The sequence below is a fragment of the Schistocerca americana genome, chromosome 1 (assembly GCF_021461395.2).
Source record: "Schistocerca americana isolate TAMUIC-IGC-003095 chromosome 1, iqSchAmer2.1, whole genome shotgun sequence".
In the NCBI taxonomy this organism is placed as follows: Eukaryota; Metazoa; Arthropoda; class Insecta; order Orthoptera; family Acrididae; genus Schistocerca; species Schistocerca americana.
In genome coordinates this window covers 349,980,941-349,999,229 of record NC_060119.1, presented here as the reverse complement: position 1 = coordinate 349,999,229, position 18,289 = coordinate 349,980,941, and the positions used below count along the sequence as shown (strand labels likewise).

The 18,289-nt window shown below is 41.1% G+C and overlaps 1 protein-coding gene across 1 annotated transcript in view; it reads right to left on the bottom strand.

Annotated features, from left to right (window-relative positions):
• Positions 1-17,317, bottom strand: part of LOC124550284 (basic proline-rich protein-like) — a 41,569-nt gene extending 24,252 nt beyond the window's left edge. The window contains exon 1 of the mRNA XM_047125304.1: positions 17,246-17,317. Coding sequence (XP_046981260.1) covers positions 17,246-17,317 — 72 coding nt within the window. The remainder of the gene's footprint in view (positions 1-17,245) is intronic.
• Between the last annotated feature and the right edge of the window lie 972 nt (positions 17,318-18,289).

The following is an 18,289-nucleotide window of genomic DNA, read 5'->3' as shown; positions in this document are numbered from 1 at the left end:
TTATAGGATTTGCTGCAGAGCTCAGTATCAAACAAATCAACGTATTTATCTTATGGGAATGGAGGCAGTCACTTATTATCGAGTAAGAGACCTCAATTAAGACAAGGTTCTTTTATGGACTTACGGAAACAATAAAAATGTTCACCATGAGAAGGAGAGTGGAAAGTCCCAGCGTTCAGGGAGAAGATCTCGCCAAGTATGTGGCTGAAAAGAGCAGGATTTTCTCACTTCACAAGCAGTCAACTTGTAGTTAGATGTCCACAGGGATCTGGGTCCGGGTGAACAGCGCCGAATCGTTTCCTAGGACGCAACCTGTGGGCTCAACCACACACTGCCGCCCGCCGAATGCACGCGCCCCGATCGCGAATCCCCTGTCACCTCTTTATACATCCTAATAAATGGCTAGCGTGTAGAATTTTGGCACAATGTTTAAGGTTTACGACGTTCTACTCGCATCCTGGGTGAACGAGTTTCAAATTCCTATCTGGTCAGACAAACATAGGATCACCGTTAAGTCTATTAAAGCGAATGGTGCAGTAGTTTCTTTGAGGAGAACACAGACGATTTCGTTTCTCAGCTTTGTCCCATGGATGTCCGATGGTAAATTAAAGCTTAAACGCCCTTTCTATAGTAAATATTGAGCTGCATACTTACGGATTTTTTCAAGCCATTCGGGGGTTTGGCAAGCGCCTCTTATGTGTAAATCCGTCCCACACTGTAAAGATGATATGGCCGCTTGACAAAGCGCTTATTATTCTCTCCAAAACTGGGAAAAACTTCATTTGCATTGCAGGAAATATATTAAAATTTTTATGTCCCTTAAACTGGAAAATACAGGGTGTTTATAAATGAATTCGGAGTTTTAACGCTTTATAATATTTATTACATTAAACTTACAGTTATAAATGATATGTCAAATAAAAGATCAACTCAGTTGGTTTTGGCACCAGTGCGGATACGCAGCGCGCAATGTTTCTGCCGCAATCCGCTAGACAGCGGTAGTAGCGAAGATGGCGACTAGTGAACAGAAAGCGTTTTGTGTTTTGCAGTTTGCAAAGACCGAATCTGTAGTTACTGTGCAACATGCGTTGCGGCTGAAGTTCGGTTGTGATCCTCCAAGTGATAATAATATTCGTAGAGGGTGTCATCAATTTGAAGATACCGGCTGCCTTTGTAATGGGAAGAGCACAGGACGACCAAAAGTTAGTGAAGAGATTGTTCAGCGAGTGAGAGAGTCGTTCACTCGTAGCCCAAAGGAATCAGTCCGGAAGGCTAGTCGTGAATTATAAGTTCCTGTGTCGACTGTTTGGAAAGTTTTAAGTAAACGTGTGCATCTACGTCCTTGCCGTTTACAGTTATTACATGCTCTAAAGCCGGCAGACCATGGATTATGTGCCAACTTCGCAAATGGCTGCCTGTTTCATGATGAAGATTTTCTGGATCATGTTGTCTTCAGTGATGAATCGACCTTTCACCTTAGTGGACATGTGAACACTCACAATGTGCGCATCTGGGGCTCAGAAAATCCTCATGAGGTGGTACAAATGCAACGAGATTCCCCTAAAGTGACTGTTTTTTGTGCCGTATCCTGGCGGAAAGTTTATGGGCCTTTCTTTTTTGGTGAACCTACTGTAACTGGCACTCCTTACCTTAATACACTACAGCAATGGCTCTTCCCTCAGTTGGAAGAAGATGAGCCAGAGAACGTCATTTCCCAGCAAGACGGTGCGCCACCTCATTGTCGTAGCGAAGTACGCAATTGGTTGAACTTCACTGTACCCAAGCGCTGGATAGGCCGCAAGGGCCCCAGTGACAGGGCTTGCTTTGTATGGCCTCCACGTTCACCCGACCTAACGCCATGCGATTTTTTCCTTTGGGGCTTCATCAAGGATCGTGTGTAAGTGCCTCCGCTACCAGCAGACCTCCATCAATTAAGAAACCGGATTGAAGCAGATATTGCTACTATCACTGAAGACACACTTATCAACGTTTGGGAAGAACTCGGCTATAGACTTGATGTGTGCCGTGTGACAAATGGTGCTCACATTGAACATTTATAAGGATCTTGGTAAAACTGTTTGACTTGCTCTTTCATTTCACATATCATTTATTACTGTAAGTTTAATGTAATAAATATTATAAAGCGTTAAAACCCGGACATTCATTTATAAACACCCTGTATTAATGTTGTTTTATTTGCTTCACAGCAAGCTCAAGTTACACATTGAATGCACAGCTCGAAACTACACAATTCATACCATGCAACTCTTCCTTGTCCACTAGAGTCACTAGATTTCTCGTCAACTCAATGATAACTTTTTTAGGCACAGAAAAAATTCTTTGATGAGTGAATACTTCTGAAAGAAATGAGATTCCAAAAACACTTTTGAGTAATTTCTTCATTGTAACTCTCATTAGTGTGTCGTTGGGCTACATACAAAGCCAGGTAATGTAAGTAACAATAAATCATTTCCACCATATTGCCGTTACCGAAAGTTCGTCTTACAGTTCCTGCAGTTCAGGTCCTGCTCAGTTATGTAATACAGGTTATCAGCTGACAAACATGGAACTGTCCGGGTATTCATTTTGTCAATGTTCTATTAGAATCGAAAACAAAAATGAACTGTAGAATGAGATTTTCACTCTGCAGCGGAGTGTGCGCTGATATGAAACTTCCTGGCAGATTAAAACTGTGTACCCGACCGAGACTCGAACTCGCGACCTTTGGCTTTCGCGGGCAAGTGCTCCACCAACTGAGCTACCGAAGCACGACTCACGCCCGGTACTCAGAGCTTTACTTCTGCCAGTATCTCGTCTCCTACGTTCCAAACTTTACAGAAGCTCTCCTGCGAACTTTGCAGAACTAGCACTCCTGAAACAAAGGATACTGCGGAGACATGGCTTAGCCACAGCCTGGGGGATGTTTCCAGAATGAGATTTTCACTCTGCAGCGGAGTGTGCGCTGATATGAAACTTACTGGCAGATTAAAACTGTGTACCCGACCGAGACTCGAACTCGGGACCTTTGCCTTTCGCGGGCAAGTGCTCCACCAACTGAGCTACCGAAGCACGACTCACGCCCGGTACTCACAGCTTTACTTCTGCCAGTATCTCGTCTCCTACGTTCCAAACTTTACAGAAGCTCTCCTGCGAACCTTGCAGAACTAGCACTCCTGAAACAAAGGATACTGCGGAGACATGGCTTAGCCACAGCCTGGGGGATGTTTCCAGAATGAGATTTTCACTCTGCAGAGGAGTGTGTGCTGATATGAAACTTCCCGGCAGATTAAAACTGTGTGCCCGACTGAGACTCGAACTCCTCTTTCAGGAGTGCTAGTTCTGCAAGGTTCGCAGGAGAGCTTCTGTAAAGTTTGGAACGTAGGAGACGAGATACTGGCAGAAGTAAAGCTGTGAGTACCGGGCGTGAGTCGTGCTTCGGTAGCTCAGTTGGTGGAGCACTTGCCCGCGAATGGCAAAGGTCCTGAGTTCGAGTCTCTGTCGGGCACACAGTTTTAATCTGCCAGGAAGTTTCAAAAATGAACTGTGTTTGTAGTGTAATACTGAAAAAAATTCATTTACATGTGCTTGTGAAAACAGCTTCGAAATTATGCAGTAAATTCGGTGTGAGATGATACCGGACAGTTTCCGTACCATGGGCGCAGCTGCTTCCCGTGTCTACAACGCCATTTCGTAAACGTCTCTAAGGCAACGCCTTTTCATAGCTCTACAGACAGCTATTCTTTTCCCCTAGAGTCCCTTGCGCGTCGCAGTTGAAAGATGTCAAAAGCACTGCTAGGTGTCATGAATTTCCGTAACCTGACTCGGCTGTAGGAGTGTCTTAGTAATAAAGAATAAACGTATTACAACTCCATGCATGGTGCGCAATTTTCACGCATCGCAGAGCTCGTGACGTCCTATTCTTGAATTATATGTCTTGTGATGATATAATCGTGTCGGTACATTCAGCAGCATATATGTATATTATCTGCGAAATGTGTTGCGAATAGAGTTAGTAGCAAAGAAGTAATAGATTTAAAGATCGTGCGTTATGCGGCAGTTTTTCACGCATGTGAAATGAAATGAAATGAGCGTTTGGCGTCATTGGCCGGGAGGCCCCTCGCGGGGCAGGTCCGGCCGCCATATCGCAGGTCTTATTACATTCGGCGCCACATTGGGCGACCTGCACGCCGGATGGGGATGAAATGATGATGAACACAACACAACACCCAGTCCCTGAGCGGAGAAAATCTCCGACCCAGCCGGGAATCGAACCCGGGCCCAGAGGACGGCAACCCGTCACGCTGACCACTCAGCTACTGGGGCGGACTTCACGCATGTCATTGGTTATGACGTCAGATCTCTGAACTATGAGAGTGGGTCTTATCCCCACAGTGACTTTTGCGTCACAGTAAGGGATATGTGTAGAACGTTTGGTTGAAATCGGTCAAGTGGTTTAGGAAGAGATGCGCAAAATACACACATACATACATCCATTTTTTGTTATATGTATGGATTGTCTAATTACAGTTGAAAACGATACTCTCATATCGCTTTGACTTCTGTGTTTTGTTTTCCATGTCGTTTTTCCCGCACCACGCTCCTACATAAATTCATTTTTACTCGCTTGATAGGATAATGCCCTCATAAGACCAGCAGGTCGTTATAGTAGCCCACGTAAAAAAAGGTGGCCTAAGGAGTAACTCTATTTTACTTTAGAACTCATGGTCCTTGCTTTATGTAACATTTCCACTATAAAATAAATCATTATTATTGATAATTGTTTTCCAGTAAAGTTAATTATCTCAACCTGAGGAATCTATAAAATCGACTTCTGCAGCCAGCTAAATTTCGAGAAATAGTCTTTACACATTGTGATCATACTGGTAAGAAACAAAGTAAGAATTAAATACTTTTGTATGCCATAGTAGAGACGTCTCTTACCTATAAAATGTATGAATATATGACTCGTGTTTTCTTCAGACTCATACTGCATGATAAACTACTCATCTTCATTTTTCTAGCTTCTCTGTTCTACACTGAAGAGTACGCTTTTGTGTCCTATCCTACCGACTGCTGGTGAAGGTTTATCTAAAGTAGTATACGGAAAGTTAGTTCAAAGTTTTGCAGTGTAGGCTATCTTACAATAAACTCAGAAATCAAGTATTGGAAAATGGAGAACAACGCTACAAAACTTTAGATATAATCAGCGTACACAGACGAAATGCACCCGAAACTTTAAGTCGCAGGTTTGGTATAAAAGATAAAATTAGAATCTGAAACCTTAGCTTTAGAATTATGCCAACAGAGTTTCAGACACAGTTCCGTTGAACATATTTCGACACTCGTTGATGCAACTTCAGGTAGAAATTAGATAGAATGATGACTCTTTCGTTTGTAACATTTTATAATTGATAGATGAGCTCAAAAAATTTATCTATTGTGTGACAGTAATTTTCACAGCCTTTTCATTATGGAACTGAAAACTGTTAGAGATATTCTGAGACTATTTTTAAATTGCGTAATGGTTAATCGTTTGTTGTTTTCGAAATGCCATGGGAACTGCACTTTACTGCACGTAAATGAAAAGTAGCATTCGTCTACTAGTGAGTTTTTATCTTGTCAAAATTGCTCATATTTTTACAGATAATAGTTATAGCTCTAAAACGCTCGAAGCAGTTCTTCTGAACTGTGTTCTTGTTTCCCGTAAATCTGGCATTATGCCACTAAGACATACACATTTAATGCAAAAATCATTGAAAAATTTAGAGTTGCGAAGTGAGTAACTGAGACATTCGTCTTTGAAATTACTGGAAGAGACAGGAGAACTAACAAGTAGAACAGGGAACAGACTGATATGGAAGACGTAATTACGATGGTACAGAAGGTAAAAAGGGTGTGGGTGAGACATGCAACCAGGTGAATGAACTTTGCAGATGGACCAAGGATTCCAAGAGAAAAGAAAAGACAAAGATGCGTGTAGCTGAAACACGTATTCTATGACAAACTACTGAGGAAGCCTTTATCCAATAATTGATGTTAAATACATCATGGGACCAAAGTAATAGGACATCTGTTAGTGTACATTAACATTAGTTCTGTCCATCCTTCGCCTGTTGGAAACACTCTCAGCGAGTTGTCTGCAGAGGGATGGCAGCACATTATTGTCCAAGAGATGAAATCAGAGGAGATAGTGATGTTGTTCGCCGGGGTCTGTACAGAAGTTGACGCTCTAAATCCCAAAAGTGTACCATTGTCTTGAGGTTCGGATCAGTTCTTTTCAGGAATGTTATTGTCCACAAACCATTGCCCACAGAGGCTGCCTTATGACACGATGCATTGTCACGCTGATACAAACACCCGCGTCTCCGAACTGGTCCTCTACTCTACGCAGTACACAATGCTACAAAATTCGTCCGTATCCTTCCGCATTTAGTCTCTCCTTAAGCACAATAAAGCGACCACATCGTTAACACGACAAACACTCACATAGCGTAACACGACCACCTCCATACTTCACTCTTCGCATTCTGCGTGGTGGCAGGTGCGGTTCTCCAGACTTTCGCCAAAACCAAACACTCTCAGCGGATTGCTACAGGGTATAGCGTGTTGTCAACATGTCCAAATCACTCGCTTCCAGTCATCCGCTGTCCAGTTGGCGTCCCTCTTTACACCACCTCAAGCGTCGCTTATTATTGACTGCATAAATGTGTGGCTTATGAGTAGCTGCTCGACCGTTGTACCCCATTATTTTTAACTCCCAACACAGAGTAATTGTACTAGGTGAACTGCTGATAGCACTTTGTAGCTCGCGAGTGATTCCTACCGAAGATTTAATGGGATTTTTTCAACCACTTCCCGCAATGTTCGACGGTGCCCGTCTGTCAGTACACCACGTTCTGCCTGGACTTGGTTTAGCTGTTCCTTCGGATCTCTGTTTCACGATTACATCCAGCAACAGACGTGGGCAGCCTTAGGAAGGTTGTACTGTCTTTGATGGATTTGTTAGCCATGTGACATCCAATGACTAATCCATGTTCGAAGTCACTGAGCTCTCGTCACCGTTTGCTTCTCTATTGACAACACAATACTTCGCGTCCCCTTTTATGCTGCGCATCCGCCTCATACGCCCACTGTGCTCAATTCCAGGTGAGGGAAGGGTGTCCGGATTCGTTTATTCGGACATTGTTGCTGGTGGTAATGATAATAGGTCAAGATCAAACAAATTTAAGATGAAATTGATGAAGAACAATAGCAAAAGAATAATGATTTACTAAACATCAAAGCTGAGAAGAACACTCTAGAAGAGTTGAAAGCTTTAGATGAAGTGAATAGGAGTAGATAATATGGCTGAAGCAAGGAATACGCCGCCAGAAGATTGGTAAAAGTGAAAAACAATTCAGCAAAAGAGGTCCAATGATATCAATACTTACAATTAGAATAAACAAAAACACCTAAAATTCCATTAAAGCACATTACGGAAATAAAATTTCGGCCGTAGAAAAGTAGTAAGTATTTCAAATGTGACGCCAAGGAAAGGTATTAAAAGATTTAGAGTCATAAGGATTAGTGGTAAATGGTAGAGGGACAACTGAGGTCTCACCTGAACTCCAAGATAACCTTGACCTACTGGATGATGGACAGGTGACAGAAAACGCAACAGCGTTATGGATCCGTATCGGTGGCAAACAAAATGCATGGATAATCTAAATAACGGCTTTGTCCAGCAGTGTGAGACATCTGACTGATGATGTTGACGATTAGAATGCTGTTGGTGACTGGGATCACGGCGCTCAGCATTGAATTCAGCAGTGCTTACTGAAACGTAGCAAGGTGGACTAGATTGACTCACTATCATTCCACTCAAATTATTTTGTCCTGGTTTCTAATCCATACATAAAACAGGATATTGAGTAACTGAAATATCCTAATTCTGTAACAAGCTGTATTTCGCTAAACTTCATTACACACAGCATAGTTTTCACGCTATTGATGATAATGGTACAATTAGTTTATACTACAAAATTATATTTAAAGAGATATTCACAATATTAATCAAGCAAACTAAGTACACTTCAGAATCCGTACCGCTAGTTAATGTTTGTTTAAGGATTAGCAAAAATGTATAACTTTTCTAAAATAAAATATTAATTTGGGAAATACATCGAATCAGTAAATTTAACTTTCAGTAAATTTTTGACGGGCATTTGTAGACCCAGGTGTATGCCAAAACCTGTGCCTCATAAAAGAGAACCGCTATATTTACTAATTTAAGAGGATACAGTTTATTGTTATGCAAATTTACTTCGTTGATAGTGCATTTATGCATCTCCTTTTTTACTTTTTCTATCTTTTATGTGAAAATATAAACAGTAATAGCTTCGTACCCCAATATTTTGTAAGCTCTGTATCACGAGCATCTATAAATAGGTGGCACGTAATATATCGTGGTTGGGTAGTCAAGGTGTACAGTTATTATGTTAGTTAGCCCCCATTCGGAAGTCGACATGTAAAGTGAAATGACTTCATTCAAAAACATACAAAGTTCTGTGCCGATCAGTAGCCACGCGTCATTCGATACACCAACTTTTATATTTGTAACAGTCGTCATGTAACATTTCAATTGCGAAATTACTATGTTAGTTTTCTCTGCTACCACTTGTGAATTTTAGTTACACCACTCTTAGCATATGTGAGCTGCTGACATGTGTTGTACTATCTCTCAAAATTACTAACTACAAACTGATTATCGTGTATTTAAAACAATAAACTTAAATGAACTAGAAAATAAACTCTACAGAGCTGTGCTAAACAGTTATTAACTGTTAAACGAAATTAACAATCATCAGTAGAAGACATGTGAAGATTCAAGTCGACGAGATTTATAAAGCACAAAAAATTTGCGGAAGCTAATATTATGACGATTTGACAGAATGAGCAAGGAAAGAATTAAATCGGAAAATCTTAAAAGAAGAAGATTCAGTTCGGGCTTGTGCTTAAGTCATTGTGAGTAGCTGATGACGAGGGCTGAGGTAGAGGAATTAGCTAAGTACTAGCTGACTCTCCTAAAAGTCATCAGGCGCATTTTCTCAAGTGTTTCAGTAGATATTTGCAATTTAGTTTTGCAACGTGTTAAAAGAGTCAGCCTGATCAAGTACTGCTCTTCACGTATTTTGTGAATAGCCCACGGTCCACTGAAAAAAAAAATCAGGCCATACATAGTCAACCACAAGCAAGAAAAGCAGCAGAAGACATCACTGCCTTCGATTTCTGGCCATCCAGTGCCCCCCCCTCCCCCCCCCCCCCCCCCAAATACCACACCAGCCGCTACAGTAACAAACAATGGACAAAGAGATCTATATTAATCTAGTTTAAGACGACTTATTTTTAAGTAACATTTCTCTGTATGTATGTATGTATAAACGCCTGAAGGTGACCATAACATGTTCGAAACGCGTTGTATTATATTGGATTAAGCATAAAACAAAAAATAAAAAAGTGACTGGTAGCAGAAATTACACATAAATAATCATCCCACACAGTCACGGTTCACAAACATAGCCATTATGGCCGAGAATAAAAATCGGTTTTATCCTCGTTGCAAATATATCATATTCTAAACTAGAATTTCATGTGTCCATCCGATAGGAGGCTCCCAAAGCAGTATAGTGCGATATTCGATTTAGCGGAGTGTATTAATGGGAACAGCAAAGCACGAAGAAGAGCAGGTGCTACAGCAGAGACTGACAAGTGAGCAGCGATCCTGCATGACTGTAGCAAGCAGTCAGTGCGGCGCTGTAGCCCTGGTTCTTCTTCGTGTCTTGTTGTCCCTGTTAACATACACACTGCTAAAACAAAAAGCGCACTAAATTGACTGGCGACTCCATAGAGTGCTGTGTGCACAACGACCATATACGTGAAATTAGAAGGAAGGTCAGCGTTGGCCGTAATTTTGATGGTTTATTGACAGCAAAATGGATTTTCAATCACATAATGATCATCTTCACAATTGTGATCGTTTCATAGCTTTGGTTACTGATAATAACTTGGCACCAGTGCCTATGAGTTTCAATTTGTACACTATAGCACTGAAGACGATCATTATGTGAATGAAAATCGATTTTCCTGTCAATAAACTTTCAAAATTACGGCCAACGCTAACCTTCCTTCTAAAAACTGCACTAAATGTAATAGGCTCTGCTTGTTCCCACTCTCACAACGCCCTTTGAAGCTTCTGTTTGCTACGCTTCGTCGTCGCCTGATTAGATTTTCATTAATGTCTTTGCGCGTGTCCACACTGACACAGCTTCTTTTAAAGGTTCCCGAGTGAGTTCTTTCCTTTCCCTTTCTGTTTAATCCTCACACATAAACACGAATTTTCTTGATCAGGCAGTGCCCCCCCTCACGTCTCTTGAGTACACGTGCAACTCACACAACCACAAGCGGTGCTTCAGTCACCACATGGTGATCACAAAGCATGAAAAGCTGCTACGTTTGAGGATTGCTCTCTTTATGAAAGTCGTTGTTTGTTATGCAGCAGTCGGGAGAGGATCGTAGTCAGCCAGCGCTTAGGTTACGCTGCGCTTATCGTCTCCCGAGCCGTTACAAAGAGTGTGTCGTCGGCAGCAGAAAGTATCATGTCAGCATCGATCGTCTGCGATATCCTGGTTGCTCGATTGCAGCTTTTGCACTGTCTTCCTGTCCACCGTATACTGTTCATCACTCATGGTAAGCAAAATCGGCAAAGTGAACGGGACTGCTTACAAGTCACTCTTGTGACACGTTCTCCAGCTCTCAGCCCTTGTAATCAGACGGAACATGTGTTTTCCTGGAATAGTTGTTTGATTCGATGCAGCAATATATGGCACACATGGTACACCGTACAGTGTGACTGCTTGATGATGTTACAGATTTTCAGGGATGGTGGAGAAAGGTAAATGTATCCGAAGTAAGGGACCCTGGCCCGGAAACCACCGAGTCGAAAGCTACAAGCGAAAATCGTTCTGATACCGATGACGGTGGAATACATGTAACGGTACTGTTGCTGCTAAGGCTGTTGGGTAGCAAATGTTTAGAGGTGTTAGTATGGACAAAAATGAGACGTAATTATATAGGCTCTAATATACGTACCTCAGGAGCTATGCCCACTTATTCGTTTTCCTACTGTGAAACACATCTCTTCTACCGAACAAGTGCCCATAGTTCTTCTTTTGTTGTTGATGTGGTATTGACTCCAGAGACTGGTTTGATGCACATCTCCATGCTACTCTATCCTGTACAAGCTTCTTCATCTCCCAGTACCTACTGCAACCTACATCCTTCTGAATCTGTTTAGTGTATTCATTTCTTGGTCTCCCTCTGTGATTTTTACCCTCCATGCTGCCCTCCAGTACTAAATTGGCGATCCCTTGATACCTCAGAATATGCCGTACCAACTGATCCCTTCTTCTAGTCAAGTTGTGCAACAAATTTCTCTTCTCTCCAATTCTATTCAATACCTCCTCATTAGTTAAGTGATCTACCATCTAATCTTCAGCATTCTTCTGTAGCACCACATTTCGAAAGCTTCTATTCTCTTTTTGTCTAAACTATAGTTCTTAAGATACGTATTTTAGAGCCTATATTTACTGGAAAATTTCTTCTTGTTTTGGTCCATACTACCTCCTCCTAAAATATGATAAGAAACGGTTTTCAGCTCAAGGTATGTATTTTACAGTATAGAAGATGAACAAGTGCTCACAGCTCTTAAAGTATGCATTTTAGAGCGCATATTCACTACATGTTTTTCTTGCTTTGGTCCACACTGCCATCTCAGAGTTTCCCACGCTATAATCTTAGCAACGCTATAATCTTAGCAACGTTAGTACTGGCAATGTACTCCACTACGAGAGGTATCACAACATTTTTAGCTTAGAACTTTCGACTCGGTCGTTTCTGTACCAGTGTCCCTTACCTCGCATTGATAGATTTACCATTCCTCATCATCCCTGAAAGTTTGTAACATCATCAAATGGTTCAAATGGCTCTGAGCACTATGGGACTTAACTTCTAGGGTCATCAGTCCCCTAGAACTTAGAACTAATTAAACCTAACCTAACCTAAGGACATCTCAGACATCCAAGCCCGAGGCAGGATTCGAACCTGCGACCGTAGCGGTCATGCGGTTCCAGACTGAAGCGCCTAGAACCGCTCGACCACTCTGGCCGGCGTAACATCATCGTGGAATCATCATATATAGCAACAATGTTCCTCATTTGCACGGTGCTGATGAAAAAGGGCGACACCGCATACCAGATTCATCAATTTAAAAAATCTCTTGAGAAACAAAGTTATTATTTCCGGAACAAATGTAGGCGCAAGTGAGAAGTGTTATTGATTTCAGCAACGGATTTCTTATGTTAAGCTAGTTTCAATAACCCAAGTACTGAGAGAATGCTAAACTTCTCCAAGAAACTGAAAAACAGTTTGTTGTCGCTTTTCACTTTAAATTACGTACATAGCGCCACATATAATTCCAGGCCTGACGTCGAAAAACCGTAAAAGTGTAATGGCTCTCAGCTAGAATGCACCTGGTATGATTATTGAGGGTAAAAAATACTTCCCTGCAGACATATAAATGACTTTCCATACTACTGTGAAAACATAAAACAGTGTCGCTAATGATCCAGTCCATCAAACGCGGACGTCAAGATCGTAGTCCCATTCGTTGCAATTCGAGAGACGTAGTACATGTACCGGCACCAAGTTTCATTCTCGCCTCCCTTCGGTTCTTATTACTCATCCAAAACAAAACTTTAACCGAGAAACAATAGTTTATCAAGCCCGATGTCCACCAAACTACGCTGCCTACTTCAGATCTCTTTTGAGATTTTTCTAACACACTCGCTTAGTGTGTAATGACGGCTCTCAAATTTGGCAATTTATATAACACGAGGAACTTTACTCCTAAACGTAAATGATAGGAAAGGTTCACCATACTTAACGCGGCCTTCTTAATCCCTTTTAATAGACTGATAGCGATTAAAACTGTGTATCCGTTACATGAAGTGTGGAGTGCTAATAATTACAAGTAACAGAAAGATGGCACGGAAAGTTCAGTAACAAAATAGAAACTAGAAAAATGACGGTTGTTTCCACTCTTGATGAACGGAATGGTAATACGATTACAAACAAAGATGAAGTATGATAGCTTCCAGCTCACAACCCAGGTTCTAACTTTCCTTTCCAGCATTTTAGTCCGTTAGAAAGAAGTAACTCCTTATTATGTGTTTTGAGGACTACATCTTTTCATACTACACATGAGTATCAGGAAAGTGTGCCGAAACATGTAAACTGTAGGTGAATCTTTCTTGAGAAATGTGCTAACTTAGTCAGCATATAATAGCGTCCACAGTAGCTTTCTACTGTCGTATTTTGTAATTTGAAGCAACAAGACGTCTGTTTCGATTACATAAAATCATTTCAATGATTATTACCTTCAGGCCTTGCCTGTGCTTTCGTAGAAACACTGATGTACATTAATCTTGTATGATGCCTGCCATGAGAAAGTACTGTTCGCCAGAGGCGAGAATCGATCCCAGCCGCGCGGGGTAGCCGTGCGGTCTTGAACGCCTTGCCACGGTTCGCGCGGCTACCCCTGTCGGAGGTTCGAATCCCCTTCGGGCATTAGTGTGTAAGCCTAGGGACCGATGACCTTAGCAGTTTTGCCCATAGAAACTTACCACGAAATCGATTCCAGCAAATCCTGAGCAAAGCGCGAAGTCACATTGTGCGTATAGTGATGGAGATGTACAGTCTAACACTATTATTGCTTAGCTTCTACGCCGAAGACACAAGTAAGAAAGTCGAAGAACGTTTCAAATCAGGAAAAAGGAATTACAAGGCAGGCAGAAACGAATCTTTAAGACCACAATTGACATAGCTCTAATGTCTGAAAATAAGGTTGGCTTATTAGAGTTACATGATCTGGGCTACCTGTTTAGTACAGCTTAGGGATGAGTAAATAGAGAAGAGAAAGAAAAGAGAGTGATGAATAGCAGTAGAAAGGACACTAGGTACTTGTTAAATACAAATAACTGGGAAAGGAACAGTGGAAGCATTTTTCTATCTAGAATGGAAGATTACGCGAGATAACCTATAAAAGGGAGGCATCACGAGAAGATTGGCGTATTCGAAGGAAACTATCTGCAAGAAAGCAGCTCCACAAGCACAAGATATCGATATGCCTTTGAGCAAGAAGAGTCTAAATCCATATCTCTGGAGCACAGAGCTGAGTGAACATGAAACTTTGATTGCTAAAAGCTGCAGAAAACAAACTGAAAACATTTGAAAAGTGGTGCAAGAGAGCCGTTTTGAAAGTGTAGGTCAACAGGTAAGATACTAAACGAAGAAGTACTAAAAATATGAATCAATGAAAGAAGCTTATGGAAATTCATTTCCGATAATCATTTATAATATTCTCTATTCTTCCAGGGAAGGACATCGTGGGTACGTAACTGATAACATAACACGCAGATACGGGGATTACTTTATTTATTTATTCTATCTTTAGTTGCTCATCGTTATCATAAATGCCTAACAACTTTGCAGCAGCCTCAAAAATCGAAACGAAGGCCAAATTTACATTTCGCAACAAACTAAAGAAAACACAGGCTGTGCCCGTACCCAAGCCTAACATCAAGCTGAAGACGTAACAGTGCTCACAGTTAATGTTCCCATGTATAATAATCGTATGAAATACTAACCGAAAATTAGGTAATATAATACTTATTTTATTATTGGATGTATGGCTCAGTCTTGGTTTTTCAGCTTGGTATCATATGTAATTCTAATCTTCATTTCCATACTTTTTGGGCTGTTTGCAATTGTTAAGGTTGTATGATGATGATTACAGGGTTCGGTAATGGGGTTTTAGCCTCGAAACTGGCTATGATATAATAAATAAACAATAAATTCCACTGTAGCTGACGAGGATTTATGCCCCGAAATAGGAAGCAATTATTGTGAGGGTAGAGAACGCTTGAAAATGTACAAAAAATTGTCGATGACGTTAGGCAAAAAATGTATATGAATATGACAAGGTTAGAACACAAAGTGAGAAAACAAGGTGTTCAGACTGACGAATATCGAAAACGAAACACTTTCGATATGCTCTGCAAATATTATTTATTTTACGGTTTTGGACAAGGCTGTTATTCTGTAACCGTATACTGGTTTCAACATAGGAGTAAACAGCCAACCCTTTGCACATAGACGGTATGTATACTGACCTAGGGTTCGGCACCTACGAGGGGTGTCTTCATCAGAATAAATTATTCTGAATAAATTATTCTGAATAAATTATTCTGATTAAGACACCCCTAGTAGATGTCGAAACCTAGGTCAATGTACCTACCGTTTATGTGAAACCGGTTGGCGTTTAATTATTTACTTGATGACGAACTGGCTTTCGGCTTCTTAGGCGATCGTAAGGTGACAACTGAATGTCGCAACTATAAATGCAAAGGCACGCGATTAATGCATGAATTACTGATACAGCCACAGAAGATTCATAACATGATGAAATACACAGCTTTCAGGAGGAAAATATTGCTTTTCTATATCCTGTGGAAGTAGTCATATTTAACAAAAAAAGACAAGGAAAGTTGAAATTACTATTTAAATCATACGTTGACGTAACTTACTCTTAAACTGATAGACGGAGAAAAAGGAGATTGTTTTGGATCATTTAAAACTAAGATTGCGTCCTGTGTCGCTTGTATATTGTTTACAAGAATAGCATAGACTGCTAGTTTTGTTTCAAATGGCCAAATACAATATCGCTCCCATCTGTTAAATCATATGTGAGTTACGAAAATGTTAGAGGTCAACAGTAAACTCCTTTTTTTTCATTTTCCTGTTAAACGTAGTGATGACCATACAACATTTAAATATTGTTCTTTCGTTTGTAAGCATCTGAATCTCATCATGTATGTTTTGTAGCTGTATCAGTAATATCTCAGTAAGCCGCGCGCCATGTTATCTGTGGTTTTCAATATTGAGTTGTTGCCTAAGAAGCTGGAAGCCAATTCGCCATCAAATAAATAATATTTGCGGAACATCTGGTCAGAGTTTCCTTTTTACCATTATTGCTATGTCCTGTCAAGCAGCGTGGGAGAATTCATTAAACGTGGTAAGGACTGGCGATTATAAAATTCTACAGCAAAAAATGAGTACTTAACAATATTATGGCAGATTTCTATAAGGAGAGTATATATCTTGAGCTAATGATATTATTACACCTATTTGCAGCGCTTAATTTCTAAAATTTTAGGTATCTCTTCAATCATATTACCTTCGCCCTCCACCCCGGTCCCCCCCTCCCCTGCAGCCATTAAAATGCAAGATTCGATTTTTAAAAACCTTTGGTAAAGCATACAATGAGAAATAATTTTCTGCAAAATACAGTTCAGAAATTCAGGTTTATAAAACGTTGTTTCTTAGAATCTAAACAATAAACTCACAATATTTAAAATAAACAACAGGTGTCTGTCCCCATAGCAGATTCACTTTGCTCCATAGCTCCGCTCGACACGTATCGGCACAAGTTGGCAGTCTCCGTGGCTATGACGTCATTTTCCAACTGCTGCCAGCAGCAAACTTCGAACAGTTGTGTTCTAGTTGTTCTAGTTGTTAATTAATGAAGTATTTAGCGGCGAATGAAGACAAAAAATTCCTGGCCTCTCGGGGTCACGTGCAATTCTGACTTCCCGAAAAGTTAGCAAAACCAAAACACGATGTGACATGAGAGATACCAAGTTAGATGTTAGTAAATGCTATAAATATCGTTAGTATTTTACAAATTGGGAGATGTTACTAGGTACCGATCTAAGTTCATATTCATCACAGCAAATAAACCACCCTTTAACACGAACGTCCTATAATATGAACTAAGCTCAACTTATCTTGATTATTTTGTAGATCTCTGAGGTTGCTGGCAGTCGTAAACAAAATACAGCTACAGCCCTGCACGAAGATTGCCGATATGTGCCGATCACAACTAAGGAGCGAATAGTTACTTCTCAGTTTAATGCCGGCGTACTATGTTAAATCTCCGGTGCTGATTTGTTCCAAAAAAATATCTGGGAGGTAACGGAACTCCATTCACGCCGAAATTAAGCCCTGCATATTTATAATAAACTTCCAAGCATACGAAGTATTTATAAGATAGAAAGTGGTAGTGGCCTGTGTGAGGAGGCAGAGACAATACCTGGAGGGCGGAGGCGAGAAGCAGCAGCAGCGGCAGCAGCATGGGTGGCCGCGGGCGTTGACGGGTCGCCATCTCCTGGCGGCTGGCCACGGCCGGCGTCGTATATAGGCGGCGGCGGCGGCGGCCAGTCCTGCAGACGTCACCATCAGCGGTCAGGCTCCTCGCCCCCTCTGTACTCGCATCTCCGCCATCCCCTCGGTTCAAACATTATCCGCGGAATGCGTTCCGTACGGATCCGCGTAGACGCCTAATGAACAGAATACGAGCGTACGGATTACCAGACTAACTTTGTGATGGAATGAAGAGTTACTACAAAATGGAAAACAGCACGTCATTCTTAACGGAGAGGAATCTTCTGACACTAAAGAGAGTCCAGACGTGTCCAAATGGAATGTTATACACCAGTTCACAGCATTAATGATGCTGCTGTTGTGTACAGAGAAGTCGGAACGCTAGAAAATTACAACGAACTGGAGAAAGACGTGGAGAGGGTGGGCACTTGTTGCAGGGATTGGCAGTTGACCATCGTCATAAACATGTACACTGTGTCCCATGAGAAATGGTCGACATTTAAGGTTATCACAGGATCGATCATTCGAAAAAAAGAAGTCCAGTAAACATGAGCTTTGAGTACTTCTTCAGTAGAAGAGATATGTTTCACAGAAGTGAAAATGAACAAGACCTCATACCTCTTCAGGCCTACTCTTTAGAGCTTTTTCTTCTTGTTCTTCTTTGTTACATACTATCACCTGTCAAAGTATGGAAATCGAAGAGCCTGCAGTAAAAGAGATTTTCTTTCACAGTATCGAAGATGGAAGCGTTCATAGCTCTTAAGATATGCATTTCAGAGCCCATTTTTACAACACTCTTTTGCTTCGAATGACTATTCCCGTCATATCCCTGAACAATGACCATGCCTCCTAGGACACACTGTTCATGAATAGGTGGAAAGACCCATTATTGTATGATTCCACGATGGCAGAACAAACACTCGAGCAGTCAAAAAAAGGTTCAAATGGCTCTGAACACTGCGGGACTTAATTG